Consider the following 18,288-nt stretch of genomic DNA (forward strand, 5'->3'; position numbering starts at 1 on the left):
TTTTGGACATTTCATATAAATGGAATTATACATTATGTAGCCTTTTGTTTTTTGCTTTTTACAATTAAAGTTTCAAGGAACAATTGAGCTTCCATATTGGTCAGGGCTCCTTTGGTCACAAGTGGTAGAGACCACAACTCAAACTACCTTTAGCTAAATGAATCAGTGAATGAGGAGTAGAATGATTGACTTCTATCATTAAGAAGCCCACAGATGATGGTTCAGCTACAGCTGCATCCAGTGGCTCAAAGTGTCAGCATGACTCAGTCTTGCTCTTTCCACCTCTCAGTTCTGTTCTTGTCAATACTGGCTTCAAGATCAAACAAGTTTTCCCCTGGTAGTGGCAGGATGGCTGCCAGCAGCTCCTGAATCTTAGTCTGTCATCTCCAACAACCCCAGCAGAAATAGAGATTCTCCTCCTTAACAGTTAAAAAGTCCCAGAACTGGGACTCACTGGAACATCTCAGTTACATGCCTAACATCATGGCTAAAAGAGATGGAATACATACTCTGGCTTACATTGTGCAAGGCAAGAACTGGCTTCTCTGATAGGGAAGTGGGAATCAGGGAGTTCCCAGGAGCGGGAACCCTTTACTTTGCCTCATTTGCTCCTTGACATCTAAGGCCCAAGTTAATTCTGACTGTTTTGTTCATACATTTTGAACCAATCTTTGTGATAATCACAGACATAGTATTTACTCTTTAATTGGAACAACAGGAGATGTTGAGGGAATGGCAGATAAGCCTATGGAGTCTACAAGCTGGGATATCTTAATTAAAATAAAATGCAACTGTTAACGGGAGAAACCTGGTTCTTCTTGCCAATGCAGTAAAGAATTACAGGTCAGTAAGTCTATTAGCACAGAAGCAGGGTTTATTAGTGATATGTTCTAATGGAAGAGAACGGGCCTAGCTAAGGTTGGGGAGAAAGGCAAGAGCAAGGGTGGCCAGCGGCCAGAGAAAGTGAGATCCTTTGTTCTGAGGACTTACATAGTTGGTGGGATGGGGGTGAAGAGGTTACATATTGATTGACAGGTAAAAGTGGTACCAGCTTTCCCGGGGGTGGGAGGCGGGATGGCATGACTATCCAAACGTAGGTATGTGTACTGTCTGTTAGCCTGAATCCTTGTCTTGTTCCAGACTCCATTTGTTCAGGCAATTAACCAAAGTCGTTTTTTGTGCTTTTTTTCTTTGGGCACTGTGAACACCCTCCTCTTCCCCTTTCCAGGCCTTAGGATAGATACACAGTCTCAAGGCTCCCCCCCCCCCCCCCAGCTAGTGGAGATACACACAGACTTTCAAGGGCTCCCCTCCTGAACTCTCATAGTTTTCCTTGTGTTGTTCAGAATGGTTGGCAGTCTTATCAGACCAGGGTCAGTACTGCTGAGTCAACTGCTGAGACATGTCTCCCTCTTCCTCCTTGCCTTGGTTTATTATTTATCTTACCTAGGTGCTAAAGGGCATTGCCTGGCAACCAGGACATTAGCTGCTGGCCAGCAACAGCAGCTCAGGCTCAGGGTTCTTTCTATGCTATCTCTTGCATCACAACTATTCAAAAACATACAACTCAACTTTCTAATCAGGAGTCCCCAACCAACAGACCATGGACCAGTACTAGTGCATGGCCTGTTAGGAACTGGGCTGCACAGCAGGAGCTGAGCTCAAATGTAACATGCTTGAATCATCCCCAAACCACCTCCACCTCCCGTTTCCATGGAAAAATTGACTTCTATGAAACCGGTCCCTGGTGTCAAAATCATTGGGGACTGCTGCTTTTAATAACCTATCTTGGCCTCACACAGGTTTACATTACTCACTGTGACTACAAGAAGGGATTATATTTGCTCCCTTTTAACCCAGCAATTCGATGGAATTTTTATATGAGGTTTTTAAATCCATACCTCCTTCAAATTTATACCCATTATCCCATCACAGAATTGACATGAAGTCTAAGGGGGCAGTTGCAGTGAGAGCTCTAGGTTCTGCTGGGCAAACATACCTTCCCCTTCCCGTATTTTCTAAACCAATTGCTACCCCTCTCCCTCCAGTAGAGCAACATGGAAAATTCCATCTAGAAACAACTCGATAAAGCAGTTGCAACTAAATCCTACAAGGCTGAGTTCCAGTAACATTTCTACTGGCCTTCCTTTTCGTGATCTCTCAAAGAGCACCTTTGCATTTCCATAACACTATATTCTATTCTTCAGGTAGCAATGTGGGTTTCCAGCTCAAAATTCTTTGTATCACCTCACACAGCAGTACTTCCCTAGTTGTTTCTACTTCTCTTGGCAACAAGTGTCTCATCAGGCCGATCTTGTAGAGTACCTGGAGAGAAGATCCTGGCATCTACAGTAATAAAGTCCTAACAGAGGCAGGCTCAGACTCCACAACTTTGTTGAGGCCTTCTATGTGACAGCTGCTTTTTTGCACATTATGGAAAACAAATCCAATTCAGTTATTCCAGGCCAACAAAATGTAGTATTTGTAAACATAATCATCCCTTAGTACAACATATTTATTTAAAGACTGACAACCTCTCTGAATGCATCCATTGTGGGAGAATGAGCCAATTGCTCATCAGATTTCAGCACCTGTATTCTCTTTAAGCTTATGTCCTCTGTGGTGCTTCCTGAAATAACCCAAACAAATATGAGTCAGGAAGCATGCTGAAGGAACAACTGTTTCTATTTTATACACATAATTGATGGTAAATTTCACTTGATGTAAGTCTGGCTATAAAAGTCCAATGAAGCTTAGCTATTCAGTAGGGTTTTGATCTGAATTTGCCATTGCCACTCAAAAAATGTCAGCAGCAATGTTGCAAATTTATGTTATAGAATCTACATGAATCCAGACATGCAGCAGTGGTGACCGACTACGGTAAATAAAAGATAGGCACATAATGAGCATGAAAATTTACTTTTATAACCAAATTTCCCCTACAAAGAACCTAGATATTTTTTGTCTTTTTCTTTCTTTTTTTTTTTTTAAGTTTGAGGAGTTACTTACCCTTAGAAAAATCATCAAATATGCCAGACTTCTTTTTTTGTCATGTATTTTTCTTTCCCTTCTTCCCCACCCTCTTGCTTAGGTACTATATTATTCTGCTTAGGCTGCGATAACAAACTACCACAGGGTGTGCGGCTTGAACAATAGATATTTATTTATTTATTTATTTATTTATTTATTTATTTTTTAAATTTTGGTTTTTCAATTACGGTTGTCCCCTTTTCCCCTAATTTCTCTCCCCCACCCAACCCACCCCTTCTCCCACAATCATATCCCTCCCCGTTGTCCATGTCCATGAGTCTTTTATACAGGCTCTTTAATTAAACCCTTCCCTTACTTATCCCCCTTCTCTCCCTCCCCCCGCCCCCCTATTGACTGCTATTCTGCTCTTTGTTCTATTTAGTTCCTTTGTTTGTGTTGTTCTTTAGTTTCCTGTATTAGGTGATATCATATGGTATTTTTCTTTCTTTGCCTGGCTTATTTCACTAAGCATAATTCTCTCTAGTTCCATCCATGTTGTTGCAAATGGCAGGAGTTCCTTCTTTCTTTCTGCTACATAGTATTCCATTGTGTAAATGTACCACAGTTTTTTGATCCACTCATCTACAGATGGGCACTTAGGTTGTTTCCAGCACTTAGCTATTATTGTTCGGAAGGCTGGAAATTCAAGATCAAGGTGCTGACAGGTCTGGTTTATTCTGAGGCCTCTCCCCTTGGCTTGCAGATGGCTGTCCTCTTGCTCTCTCCTCACATGGCATTTTCTCTGTGCCTGTGCATCCCTGGTGTCTCTTCCTCTTAAAGGACAAGGGTTATATGGAATTAGGGTCCCATCCTTATGATCCCATTTAATTTTAATCACCTCATTAATAAAGGTTCTATCTCCAAATACAATCATATGGGGGGTAGGGCTTCAGTATATGAATTTGGGGAAAACAATTCAGTATATAGCAGGTACCCTATATTCTATTTCTCTTTTTATTCTCCCTACCTGACACTGTTCTCAGGCAGGAGTATTGTAGATTCATTTTTACTACTTGTAAATATGCAGGTATCTGTTAAAGGTTCAGGCATATTTAAGTTGGGTAGCAAATCTCAGGCCAATGGAGGAACTAATCTCCACCAACAAAGTCTAGAGCTAAGGACAGAATTGGAGTTGGAATCCCCAGGCCATGAGAATCAAAAAGTGAAGATCAGTGTGATGAGAGATTATAATCTTAAATCCAGAGTTGGAAAAGTAAAGAGAGTTTTTCCTATTCTCTCTTATCCATTTAACACTTTCCATATTAAAAAATATTAAAAAGATAATTGAAGAGAAACACCATTTTTTATTCCCAGGTCTCCTTGAGTTTTTCACTGGTGGCTTATTTGTATAGGTATAGAAAATTTCTCAGACTAGAGCTTGGGCCTCTTTTTCAGGAGGGAAATTCCAAAACATCAGACATTGTACCCAGTGGTTTGGCATTCAGTAGAGAGCAGGTATTGCTTGAAGTGCTTCTGTGGACTATAACATCACCCCACTGCTGCAGGCTCACCCTGTTGAGCCAAAATTCCATCACAGGCTGGTGTCAACCAGTGGCCCAGACTGTTGGAGCACTTGCTTCCTTCTGTTTATGGCATTAAGAACTTTCTTCCTGGGACCCAGCTGCATTTGAATGCTCTGAAGGTCCTCATCAGAGCAAAGCAACAGAGCTTCTAGATCAATCTGCTCTCTCATGAAAAAGGAAGTAAACTTCTCCAGGTGGTGGGACTGCAAGAATACTTCCAGGGGTGTAGCATCAACCACATCTTCCTCCCACTCCGTTGCATCCTCATCCCAAGGCAGGTCATCTTCCAGGCTGTTCTCTTCTTCCTCCTCATCAGCCGCGGCTTCATCAGTCTGTGCTGCTCCTTGTCTCTGGAGCAATTCACTGGACACTTGAAACCCTAACTCCTTCTTGGTATCTGAGATGTCGTCAGGGCTTGAAATTCTGTTCCTTCTAAAAAGAATATTTCCTAGACCTGGACGGCTGAGAATGGATTCGTGTTGTACACAGCTGTCCTCTGCTGAAACCTGGAGCTTCTTTTTGAAGTCCCCTGAGACTGTGTCTTCTTCTTCCTCTCCGAACACTTCCATCACATTCCTTTGCCCATTTCTGCACTCCTTCCCTACCTGCTCTGCTGTATCTTTATTTTTCTTGAACTTTATATTGAAGGTGCCTTTAATGCCCTTAGACAGTGACCCAAATGTGCTGGAAGCAGAAGCATTTGGAAGGGATGACCTGGAAAAAGTGCTCTTGGAAGAAAAAGTACCACATTCCTCCTTTTTGTAGGTGCGGGCCATCTTATTTTCATGCTTCACTTGGAGCCTCTCACACTCTTTGATCTGCCTCCTGGCATTCTTCTGAGCCTGCTCCTTCAACCTAGTGACCTTCTTGGGGTTCATGATGTTCTGGGCAGTAGCTGCTTTATCCAGGAGAGCAACACATTCATTCTGCTCTCTGCTGGCGGCAGCATCCAGTGGAGACTGTAAGTCATTGTCCAAGGCAAAGAAGTTGGCACCGAAGTTGATCAGGAATGAGACACAGTGGGCATGACCATTGGAGGCTGCGTAATGTAGAGGAGTGTTTCCCCAGATGTCACATCTATCAGGGTCCCCTCTAGAAGAGAAAATATCAAAAATACATGGTAATTTTTTTCCTCTGAACAGAAGGTCCAAAAAATTAAAAATATAAGAACAAAATGCATGTTAATCCTGCCTTGGCATTGTTAGAAGATAACTTCTGAAAGTTCAGACATGTCACTTCCAGACATCACATGGTCAGAAAGAGAAAGAGCATATCTCTACCCTGGGTCTTAATTTTTAAAGCAGGAAAAGATTTCCAAAACACTTCCTCAAAAATCAACTTTCATGTCTCATTGGCCTGAATTGGGTTACATGCCTAATGATAAGGAAATAGAGCTACCATGTTTAATTCAGATTAATTTGAATTGTCTCCTGAAGGTGGGGATAGGATTACTCGGTAGTATGCTAGTAAATGTTTCACAACTGGCTCAGCAAGGAAAATAAGTCAAAGCACTGATTTTTTAATGTGTGCCAATTTATAGGGTATAAATACACCCACCATGGCAAGTTTCAAGCTCCTAATGGGGCATTACTGGAGCTGGAATTTGAAGTGATGAGCAGTAGCACACTACTACATATTATTCCAGCCATATAGATAAAATAGACATGCATAATCTTAAGAGCATAGATAACAGTAAAGTAATTAGGAAGTGATGAGTTTAGAGTATTTTTAAATATAATTTATGATATTATAGGTTTATGTAATTTTATTTTTAATAATGGCTGTGTTTGGCTCTTATAATTCCTCAAAATTTAGCATTCATCTCTCCTGAGCTGGTAAGAGCTGCTTCCAGCTCTTATGTGATCCACCTCCTCCAGGTCACGTATAGAAAAGTAAATGCCTGAACAGAACTGAGTCCCCATCAGCAAGAAAGAAGAGAGGAATGGCTATTGGGTAAGTAGCAAACTATGTCTGCTGCAACCATTATTCATAGAAAGGGGAGAACATCTCCACTGATTCCTCAACTTCCATGTAATTACAGCAGCATATTTGTTAGTAGTTCTGCAATGGTTCAAGGTGGGGGCACTAGTAGATGGTATTCAGGCCAGAGACCCATTCCTGGAGCAGAAACAGTGGCATGGTAGATGCTCAATAAAGATTTGGGAAATGAATGAATGCCTACTGAAATCCTGCCTCAGGTTACACCCCAACCCTTCACCTCAGGGCTTGAGTTACAAACAGGCACAAACGGAAAGAAAAATAATAATTTATTATTAACCATGGCTCTGGCTCCAAGCCACTGCTGAGAATTCTGATAATACCCATCGCAAACTTCCTGAATGAGAATCTGAAGTTTAACAAGATCCCCAGTGATTTGCAGGCTTCCTGCAGGTTGAGAAGAGCTGTGCTAGTTAAATGTGGCCTAAGCAGTGTCCAACAATTCAATGATTATATTCATAGCTCCTCCAGGGGAACCCCTAGCCTCCTTATGCCTTTGAATTTCAAAGCATTTACACATTCACTGCCCCATCCCCTCCAACAACCAACCCAGTCTTCCTCTTAGAGAAGGAAGATGAGAATAATCATCAGAGCAGTAAAATAAGACTCAGGCTCTGGCTGGTGTGGCTCTGTGGATTGAGTGCTGGCCTACAAACCAAAGGGTCACAGATTCAATTCCCAGTCAGGGAAAATGCCTGGGTTGGGGGCCAGGTCCACAGCTGGGGGTGTGCGAGAGGCATCCACATATTGGTGTTTCTCTCCCTCTCCTTCTCCCTTCCTTTCCCTCATTCTAAAAATAAATAAAATGTTTGGAAAAAAAAAAAGATTCAGAGTGGTTAATCAATCTGCCCAGTGGTACACAGCACACTTTGGATCAGGCCTGTCTCCAAGTCTAATGGTCTCCAGCACAATACAGCCCTATGGTTACACGCCTCAGCTTTTCTATTACCAGTTACAAGGCCTTAAGCTTAACTTTTGTAGGACTCAGTATCTTCATGTGCAAACTGAAGATATCATTGTCTGCTCACAAAATTGTTATGTGAATAAGTTAATATACATAAATTATTAGAAAAGTGCTTGGTGCATACTGAATATTTAATAAACATTACTTATTTTCATTCTTCTTGTCTCAAAACTAGTAATCCTTAATGTATCAAATTTAGTTTTTCCTCACTCTATAAGTAAATTCCTGCAGCACTTGTGACTTTCTAACACATACAGTCTTATTTAATTTGTCAAATATTTATGCCTTCTCTCCTTAATTTAATAATATGCCTTAGGGGGCAAAGCCTCTGTCTTTTTGTCCTTTGTATCATCTCTATCTCCTGGCAGAATTCTCAATTCAACCTAAAGAAGCAGATCAGGTAATGTAAGTAACTGAATGGAACCAAGTTTGTTCTTTCAACAGTCATAGTTCAGTGCAATCTCTAGAAAGAATGACTGTCACTAGGCTGTGGCTGATTGCTACTTTGAACAACAGCAAACACAGTGTTACCAAAATTTTCATTTTTCAAACAAAGCCAGAAAGCCAGGATTTTATGTGAAACTTTTCAATTTTTAAATGTTGGCTCAAATTTAAAAGGAAAATACAGTGAAGTCCAAATAAAATATATTTGTAGGCTAGATTCAGCCTGCATGAGCAGATGCATGTGTGGGTGTCACTACATGGCATATTGGAGGACCAAGAGCTCACTTCAGCATGACCAAGTGCATGGAGTTCTCCAAAGAAGAAGGAAATAAAATGAGATTGAATTTACAGAGAGCAACTATTAAATAACTCTGTTGTGTCAGGTGGCCACTTTTGAGAGAGCTCTGGTAGTTAGCCCGATTTAATTGTCTTGGATCAAAGGAAACCTTTCAGTCTTAATATGGTTAATTATACTAACCAAATACCATATTCAAAAGACAACAAAGAGGGATTGTAAAACATCCAAAACATTACTATAAACATAACCAAAAACATACTGATTAAATTTGCCTGACATTATTCCTGGATTGGGTAAGTTAAAAAAGAAATTATTAAGAGGAGTGAACTGTGGTTGGGATGTTAGAGTATTAAGTCTACACACTTCACACCATGGAGTAGTAGAATTTTTCATTTCAAGAGATTTATTTTTTAAGTATATTTTATTGATTATGTTGTTACAGTTGTCCCAATTTCCTTTCCCTTTGCTCCCCTCCGCCCAGTAACTTCCTTTCCACCAGCAATCCCATTCCCCCATAGTTCATGTCCATGGGTCATGCATATAAGTTCTTTGGCTTCACTCTTTCCTATAGTATTCTTAACACCCTCCTGCCTATTTTGTACCTGCCAATTATGCTTCTTAATCCCTGCACCATTTCCCCATTCCTCTCCTTCCCCCTCCCAGCTGATAACCCTCTAAATGATCCCCATGCCAATGATTCTGTTCCTCTTCTGGTTGTTTGCTTAGCTTGTTTTTTGTTTTTATTTTTTAGATTCTGTTGTTGATAGTTGTGAGTTTGTTGTCATTTTAATGTTCATAGTGTTGATCTTCTTTTTCTTAAATAAGTTCCTTTAACATTTCATATAATAAAGGCTTGGTGATGATGAATTCCTTTAGCTTTACATTGTCTGGGCAGCACTTTATCTGCCCTTACATTCTAAATGATAGCTTTGCTGGATAGAGTAGTCTTGGTTATAGGTCCTGCTTTTTTATCACTTTGAATACTTCTTGCCAGTCCCTTCTTGCCTGCAAAGTTTCTTTTGAGAAATCAGCTGATAGTCTTATGGGATCTCCTTTGTAGGTAGCTCTCTTCTTTTCTCTTGCTGCTTTTAAGATTCTCTCTTTATCTTTAACCTTTTGCATTTTAATTATGATGTGTCTTGGTGTGGTCCCCTTTGGGCCTAGGTTGCTTGGGACTCTGTATGTCCTGGATGTGTATGTCTATTTCCTTCACCAAATTAGGGAAGTTTTCCTTTATTATTTTTTCACATAAGTTTTCAATTTCTTGCTCTTTCTCTTCTCCTTCTGGCACCCCTATGATTCGGATGTAAACATGTTTAAAGTTGTCCCAAAGGTTTCTAAGCCTCTCCTCATTTTTTAAAATTCTTGTTCCCTCCTTCTGTACTGGTTGACTGTTTATTTCTTCCTTGTTCCAAATCATTGACTTGAACCCTGGTTTCCTTCTCTTCATTATTGGTTTCATGTGGATTTTCCTTCATTTCACTTAGCATAGCCTTCATTTCTTCCCTTATGCACTTGTGATACTTAATCTTGTCTGTCAAGTCTGTGAGCATTGTTATCACCAGCATTTTGAACTCTGCATCTATTAGGTTGGCTATCTCCTCATCACTCAGTTCTCCCACTGGAACATTGATCTGCTCCCTCCTTTGGGCCATACTTCTCTGTCTCCTCAACTCGATAGCCTTCTATGTTTGCCTATGTGTCTTAGATAGAGCTGTGGCACCTGTTAAGTTGTAAGGGGCAGGGCCTTAGGTATTTATCAGTATGGGATGACCTGTTTCACTACGTTGTGATGCTGTGGGGGGGGAGGGGTCTGAGACAGAACAATGCCACTTGCTCAGCACTCGCCTCTTTTCCAGGCACTTCTCCCACTTCCCAATTGCTACTGGCACCCCTCTAGCTATTACCCTGGTGATGGTTTCCAGAGTGGGTGGGTTTACGAATATTCTAGGACCATGGGGGCCCTCTAAACAAGTGGACTCTGCTGAGAGACCAGCAGTTTCTTCCTCCACCCTAACCCCCACTGGTTTACACAGTCAGAAGCAATGTGTCTTTATTTTCCCCAGTGCTGAAACTGTGAGCTGCGTGGTCTAGTCTGGGACCGGGATTGTTCCCCATGTTTTCCTCCCACCTGTTATAATGTGTGACTGTGCTATCCACTGGCCAGCCACAACCACTGCATTGCCACTGCCACCACACCACATCCTCTCTGCCCTGGCTCCACCCCTCCTACCTGTCTGGATGAGTATCTCTTCTGTATTTCTTTGTTTGTTGGACTTTCATTCAGTTCAATTTTCTGGTACTTCTGGTTGTTTTTTATACTTTTGAAGTAGTTATATTCCTCCTTAGTTGTGAAGGGAGATGCAGCATGTCTGCCTATGCCTCCATGTCGGCCAGAACTCCTGAATAAAATCTCAAGAGATCTTAAATTCTCTTTTCTTTTTTCTTTTCTTTTCTTTTATTTTTTTTAATTTATTTTTTATTTTTTCTTTTTATTTTTTATTTTTTTTTCTTTTTATTTATTTTTTTAATTTTATTTTTTGGTTATTCAATTACAGTTGTCCCATTTTTCCCCCATTGCTCCCCCCTCCCAGCCCATCCCTTCTCCCACAATTATATCCCTCCCCGTTGTCCATGTCCATGAGTCATTCATATACGTTCCATGACTAGACCCTTCCCTTACTTATTCCCCTTCCCTCCCGCCCCCCTCCCCCCTTAAATTCTCCTTTCAAGATAAGAGGAATATCATGAAGAAAACCTGAGGTGAACTCATAGATGGGTCTTCTGTTAAGAAAATTTTGAATGCAAAATTCCAAATTTACAGATAAAACTATAAATAAAATGATTCGTGATCCCTAGTGCATTTAAGTTATGTCGACTTGCAAAAATTCTATTTATAAACAACTCTCCAAAATGATGTACAACTTAAATTAAAGTATTTTCTATTGACAGGTTTCATGTGATCTTTCTAAACTCATTCTTTGTCTTTCAATTCTGGCTGTCTTTTACAGTTCTTGATAGAACCATTACACATATGTATCCAGGTATCACAAACTGGTCCCAATATTCATGTTATATGATTTCTTTGGGATAGGTTCAGTCTAGTGTTTCTTAACACCTTATTTTTCTAAAAGAGAAACTCATTAAACATATTTTTAAATAACCATATATTGCCCTTGTTTTTTGGTAGATCACTACATTCGAGCAATATTTTTAAGACTGTATTGTTCTCATTGTCACTAAATAGACAATTTGATTATATTAAATTACTATGAGCATCTTTTCCATTTCAATTTCTCCTTTTGAAGTTGATTTGATTTTTTGTGAATTTCTCAGAAATAAAATCATTATTTCAAAAATGTTTTTCCACACAAGAAGGAATATTTAGACACACTAATAATCAAAGAAATGCAAATGAAAACAATACACTAACATTCATTTGCCTATCAGATAGGCAATGATTTAAAAGAATAGTAATACCTGGTTTTGGCAGGAGTGTGGGGAAATGAACAATGCTGGAGGAAGCATAAAAGGATTCAAATTTCCTGGCACAATATGTGTCAATTGTCTTTAAAACATGGCATCCTCTTAAATCAACAATTTTGCCTTTGGGAATTTATGCTAAGGAAATATCAGACCCTTGTGCAAAGATGAATGACCAAGGACGCTTGTCCTAACTTATTTGCAACAAAGACTGGATTTAAATTAAATATCATAAACAAGGAACTGCTTAAATAAATTATGATGAAACCATAAAACAGAATATCATGTAGCCATACAAAAAAGACCAGATGTCTACTTTTTAAGTGCAAATGATCTGTGATACATTGCCAAATAATTAGAAGCAGGTTTTAGAAGAGTTTGTGTAATATGATTGTTCTTTTAATGGGGTAAATATACATGTGTGTGCATGTTCTCAAAGGAAAAAGTCTGGAAGGATATATATCCAAATATTGATGACTGTGAGAATTGATGTGATTTTTATTTTATTAAATGTATCTTTCCTATATGATGTGAAATGTTAATAGGTAGTATTCCTTTAAAAATAAGAGAGGAAAAATATTTTTATTTTAGAAAATGAAACAAAACTAAAAAATTTATAAACATTTTAAAAACAAATTGAAATTTTGTGTAATTGGGGCCATCTTCCCAGAGAAGGATAACACATGTAATTATTGTTTTCCATCGTTAAATTTAAAAAAGAAAGAAAAACAGGTTTTTTAAACAAAGCCAGAGTTTGGACCTTAATGATTATCAAATGATCCAAAGTTTCAAACAGGTGGTGACAGATAAACACTGACATCATCAGACTGAAATAGATCTCAATGACTGATTAACTTTCGAATTCAATTTTTCATTGTTTTTCCTTTTTAGCCCCCTTAAGTCTAATTGGCAATTTTATCTCACACAGTTTCCTGAATTGGCTACGGCAAAAATGGGAGGTGACTTATGAAAACCCTCAGAAAACATCTTCTTTTTTCTTTAGCCTATATCAGGCCAACTTAACACAATTGGTCTTAAATGCTTCTAGATAAAAGGAAACAAAATCTGATATGTACCAGAATTGATCAGAAGACAAGAATTGAGAAGAAAGACTAAATAAAGCAGGGTTAGAAGAATTTTTATGCCCATAGTCAGTGTTTAATAAATATAACTTTAATGGACTAGATTTTGAGATTACATTGAGAGAAATTACCATGTCAAATAAATGGGAATAGACTGAACTATATAGGAAATTGTGTTGGGATAAATGACTAACCACTGGGGAAGGTATAGTGAGGTCAAAACCTCAAAACCTTAAATCAGAACAAATAATATATGAATTAAGTATTTAAAATAAATACTTAATAAAATAAATAAATAAAGCAAAAACTACTAAAAAAATACCAGTCAGTATCTAGGCATGATCTCAAAGTTAGCATTACATAGTAAAGTTGACAGGCTTAAGTATATGAATTTATACTTAAAATATATACTTAAATATATTTTTATTTTATTTATACTTAAAATATTTGTTGTCGAAAACAAATTATGAACTGTGAAAATATTTGTAATATGACAAAAGAATGACATTGTAACTTTAAAAAGCATTTTTTATAAATCAATGAGAAATGTTGAAGACCCCAATAAAAAAGTGGGACAAGGTTATAAATACGCAGCTGACAAAAGTGGAAATACAATGGCCACTAAACATAAAAAGAATTTTCAACTTCATCTGTAACCAAAGAAAAGATCACTAAAGGCACAATGATATAGCATTTTGGACCTATATTGACAAAAATGAGCACTCACTTTCTGAACAGTTTGTCAATACACACAAGAAACATTTAAATTGTGCACATGCCAGTTGATCCATAAATCTCACTTTGGAGAATTTATCTTCAAGAAAACGAGAGTAAAACTTTATGTACAAAGATACTCATCACAACACTGTTTAAATAATGGGAAACATTATCCAAAAAGAGATTGACCAAGAAATCTATTCATTGACTAGAATAACAACCCCTGAAAATTAAACTATAAAAGAATACATATTTACACAGAAACATTTTCACTCTGTATTGAAGATTAAAAAAAAACATGATGCCAAAAAATGTTTATTAGATATCATTTTGTGTGTGTGTTTAAATATATACTTATTGTATCGTCGTCGTCGGCAGCCGTCCGTCTCGAGAGACGATGGTGTAGCTTCTTAAGAGTCTATCTGCACCGCCGAAAATGGTTGTGCAGTCCGACTCGGGAGTGACATGGTATCTGTCTCCTCCCGTGTTGAATCAAGTGCGATGACGCTGAAGCTACAGAGCCTGGGCAGGGTAATATGGAGGGTCTGCTGTTGCCCATGCAGCAGACCCCCCCTCTCTTCGCAGCTGAAGGGTCCAAGGGAAAGACGGAGTCAATACAGCTTGGCTTCAGGTGCGCCGCAGGAGTTGCCGGTGTTGACTACAACGTCAAACCGCCTTAGGGACTCCGGCTCCGGATTTTCTGTCGGGGTTTACTCCCTTAGCCTTTCCCCTGAAGAGGTATGCCGCAAGGCAGCGGAGGTTTTTTGGAGTCAGAGTTTTCCTTCTCTGATGTGCCCTGACTGGAAGATCGAACCAGCGACACTTAGCTCGCAGGCCGACGCTCAATCCACTGAGCTAAACCAGCCAGGGCCCATACTTATTGTACATACAATAAATATGTACACAGATTTATACAATATCTACACATGTATACATACATATGTATTTATATAAACTATATATATTATATGTAACATACAACTGTTAACAGCATGACATTATAGGACATGTTTCTTTATAGTCTGTGCACATATATATGGTTTAATTTTCTGGGTTTAGCTTAAGTTACATTTATCATAAATAAAACCCAGCAGAACAGTATCATTTGTTGTAAATAAAGACCAGCAGAATAATAAGTGTAAGATAATGTTTCAGGCATACAAAAGAGAGAGAGTGAAGGAAGAGTGGGGGGAGCGAGAGAGACTGAGAGAGAACACTTAGGCATTGTCATTTAAATTGAACCTCAAGAAGAGCAAGGGCTTTCACTGGTTTTGAAGTAACCGACTCGTGCATTTGGAGCAGAGGTGGAACACTAAGTTGTTGTGGAAAGTTTGGAAGTAAAGGAGAGATGGCGCAGTGTTATTAATCTGGAGAAGGCTCATTGATGGTGGTGGGGGCAGGGTGTAGTCTGGGAAAAGGAAGTCAGTCAGGCAAGAGGAATGGAAAAATACCACTCCACTGACTTCCTCATTCAGTTCTCAACTCAGAAACTCTGTCCACCACCTTTGGTTTTTCTAACTTTTCCTGAAGTGCCTCCCCACTTCAATAAAGGGTGCCACCACCCACAAGATATTGAAGCCAGAACTTGGGGCCTTGATCCTCCCATTCCTTTATATCGTATCGTATCGGCAGCCGTCCGTCTCGAGAGATGATGGTGTAGCTTCTTAAGAGTCTATCTGCACCGCCGAGAATGGCTGTGCAGTCCGACTCGGGAGTGACATGGTATCTGTCTCCTCCCGTGTTGAATCGACATCTTGCGATGACGCTGGAGTGTCCTCTCCAGTGAAGCTGAAGCTACAGAGCCTGGGCAGGGTGATATGGAGGGTCTGCTGTTGCCCATGCAGCAGACCCCCCCTCTCTTCGCAGCTGAAGGGTCCAAGGGAAAGACGGAGTCAATACAGCTTGGCTTCAGGTGCGCCGCAGGAGTTGCCGGTGTTGACTACAACGTCAAACCGCCTTAGGGACTCCGGCTCCGGATTTTCTGTCGGGGTTTACTCCCTTAGCCTTTCCCCTGAAGAGGTATGCCGCAAGGCAGCGGAGGTTTTTTGGAGTCAGAGTTTTCCTTCTCTGATGTGCCCTGACTGGAAGATCGAACCAGCGACACTTAGCTCGCAGGCCGACGCTCAATCCACTGAGCCAAACCAGCCAGGGGCATTCCTTTATATACCCACCCCAATATCCAGTCAGTCATAATCAATTCTATATCTAAACTGATACTTAAATCAATCCACATCTCCCCATTATCATTGCTCTACCCTTGTTCATCTTTCATTTTGACTATTAAAAGGGCCTCAAATTCTGTCTCTCTCTCATGGTTGTACAGCTGCCTAAGCAAATTTTGTAAACACAAATTGACCAGGTGGCTGCCCTGAGTAAACCCATAGCAATGCCCCTTAACAGGGTTTACAAGCCTCTGTGATTGGCCTTGTCTCTTACAACTTGGCCTCTTCCACTCAAGCCATGTCCAGCCATATTCCACTTCTTCAGTTCCGATAATACACAGTGCTCTCACTTGGAAACACTCTTCCTTCCATCTTCATCTGGTCAACCCCTTCTCATCCTTCAAATCCCAGCTTAAATGCTCCAGAAAACCTTCCCTCACCCCCTTATATTAGAAGAGATGCCTGTGTCATCTATTAGTGTCCTCTACTTCTCCCTTTGTAACACATGCCATACAGGACTTGTTTAATTTCTGTCTTCCTCTCTCAATCTGATCAGCATGAAGACAGCCATTATATCTCTCTTGTTGACCACAGCTAGCAACTGGCTGACACATAGCAGATATCTATAAATAAATATCTATTAAATTGAAGTAAATTTACTAGGCCCCTTTGTTTATATTTTCTTTTTTTCTTTATTTACCCCTCTTGGGTTATAGTTGCCAACACTGCCTAGCCCCACTGGTAACACGCAGAAGAAAAGATTTAGCTAACTCCTGAATTAGAATTTGTGGGTGGGGGCAGTGGAGGGAGTGTGTGCATATATGTATATAACTGCCAGAAAGGTAATAAAGGTAAGACAGGCTGTAGGTCTCTTATACAGCTTGTAAAGTCAGCAGCTTCATCTAAGAGTCATGGACTTGCACTAGGATTAAATATTAATAAAGGCTGTGGGATTTTAATGGCATAGATAGAAAAATAAAATAACATCATTTGTTCCAATCAAGTTTGACATCTTAAAACCAAGTAGAACAGTGATCTCTTCTTGAAGGAGAAATTATTTAAACTTATGGACAATATTGTTAAGGCACAGAATTAAAATATCCTCCCCATGAGGCAGCTAACATGTCTTAGAGTTCAGGGATCTTCCCCCATATGTGTCTCACAAATGATGAGCCATTCCTCTGGTGACAGTTCTAAGTGAGCAAAGACAGCATCTCTAGGCAGTTTCTCCCTTTCTCTAAAAAGGCAATTATATAGATATTCTAGAAAGAGGGCAAAGTATATTTTCACTGAATTCCCTGCCTCTTGCTGCTGCTCTGACAAACCTACTATAAACAGTTTCCAATCAAAATCTTCATATTGGCCCTGTCCAGGCAGCTCAGTTGGTTGGAGCATCATCCCATCACCAAAAGGTTGCAGGTACAATTACTGGACAGGGAATATACTCAGGTTGCAGTTTCAGTCCCAGGTCAGGGCACATACAGGAGGCAACTGATTGATGTTTTTCTCTCACATTGATCTCTCTTTCTCTGTCCCCCCACCACACCTCCCTTTCCTCTTGCTAAAACCAATAAACATCCTCGGTGAGGATTTTGGAAAAACCCTCAGGTTGAACTTACCCTCTGCTGCAGATTATTTCTAGGGCTTCCAAGTTCCCATGGTAGGCTGCCAAAAGTGTGGGAGTCATGCCATCTTCATCAGAAAGGTTCAGATCTCTCTTGGTAGCCTCTTTCAGAAGTTCCAAGTAGCTATCACTAGCAGCTTGGTGGTAGCGAGTGGACATTTTTTCTACTCACCAATATTACTTTCCAGGCAGACAGGATGTCTGTGGAGCAGCCTTCCTACAAAGCTGGTTAATCAGTGACAAGGAAGAGTTTCACCCAGGGCAAAGCTCATTCCAGCCTCCTTCCTTGGAAGGCAGCCAGAAAAGTTTATGGCCCTGGACTTGGACCTTTTCTTTCCAGAATGGCCATGACTTTGAATGTTGAGGACTTTTGTGCTTCCCTTGAGTATTTGGGGGGCACATTTAATTTTTTTTTCCATTAACTAGTCTTGAATATAATATCGGTTACCTAGAGTCAAAATGTTGAAAATAATTTCAAAAAAAATTCAGAATAGTCTAGTTCTCTGGGGAGGTCTTTTTTTTTAAAAAACTGTTTTATTGAGGTACAATTTATAAACTATGAAACTCACCCATTTTTAGTATACAATTCAATTATTAGTAGTAAATTTATAGAGTTGTGTAATCTTCACCATAATTCAATTTTAGAACACATTTATCATCCCCAAAATATCCCTCATGATCATTTTAATCAATCCACATTGCTACTCCCAACTCGGGAAACCACTAATCTGCTTTCAGTCTATCGTCGGCAGCCGTCCGTCTCGAGAGACGATGGTGTAGCTTCTTAAGAGTCTATCTGCACCGCCGAGAATGGCTGTGCAGTCCAACTCGGGAGTGACACGGTATATGTCTCCTCCCGTGTTGAATCGACATCTTGCGCTGACGCTGGAGTGTCCTCTCCAGTGAAGCTGAAGCTACAGAGCCTGGGCAGGGTGATATGGAGGATCTGCTGTTGCCCATGCA

The 18,288-nt window shown here is 39.9% G+C and overlaps 1 protein-coding gene across 1 annotated transcript; it reads right to left on the reverse strand.

The window, feature by feature from the left end:
* Nucleotides 1-4,314: 4,314 nt before the first annotated feature.
* ANKS4B (ankyrin repeat and sterile alpha motif domain containing 4B) lies at nucleotides 4,315-17,539 on the reverse strand. Its single transcript, XM_090277783.1, has 2 exons — nucleotides 17,321-17,539; nucleotides 4,315-5,645 (listed from the first exon to the last, which is right to left on the reverse strand). The coding sequence occupies exons 1-2, from the start codon at nucleotides 17,482-17,484 to the stop codon at nucleotides 4,562-4,564; spliced, it is 1,248 nt and encodes a 415-aa protein (XP_090133909.1). The 5' UTR covers nucleotides 17,485-17,539; the 3' UTR covers nucleotides 4,315-4,561.
* Between the last annotated feature and the right edge of the window lie 749 nt (nucleotides 17,540-18,288).

Source organism: Furipterus horrens, unplaced genomic scaffold, assembly GCF_987537825.1.
Source record: "Furipterus horrens unplaced genomic scaffold, mFurHor1.1.pri manual_scaffold_5, whole genome shotgun sequence".
Classification (NCBI taxonomy): Eukaryota; Metazoa; Chordata; class Mammalia; order Chiroptera; family Furipteridae; genus Furipterus; species Furipterus horrens.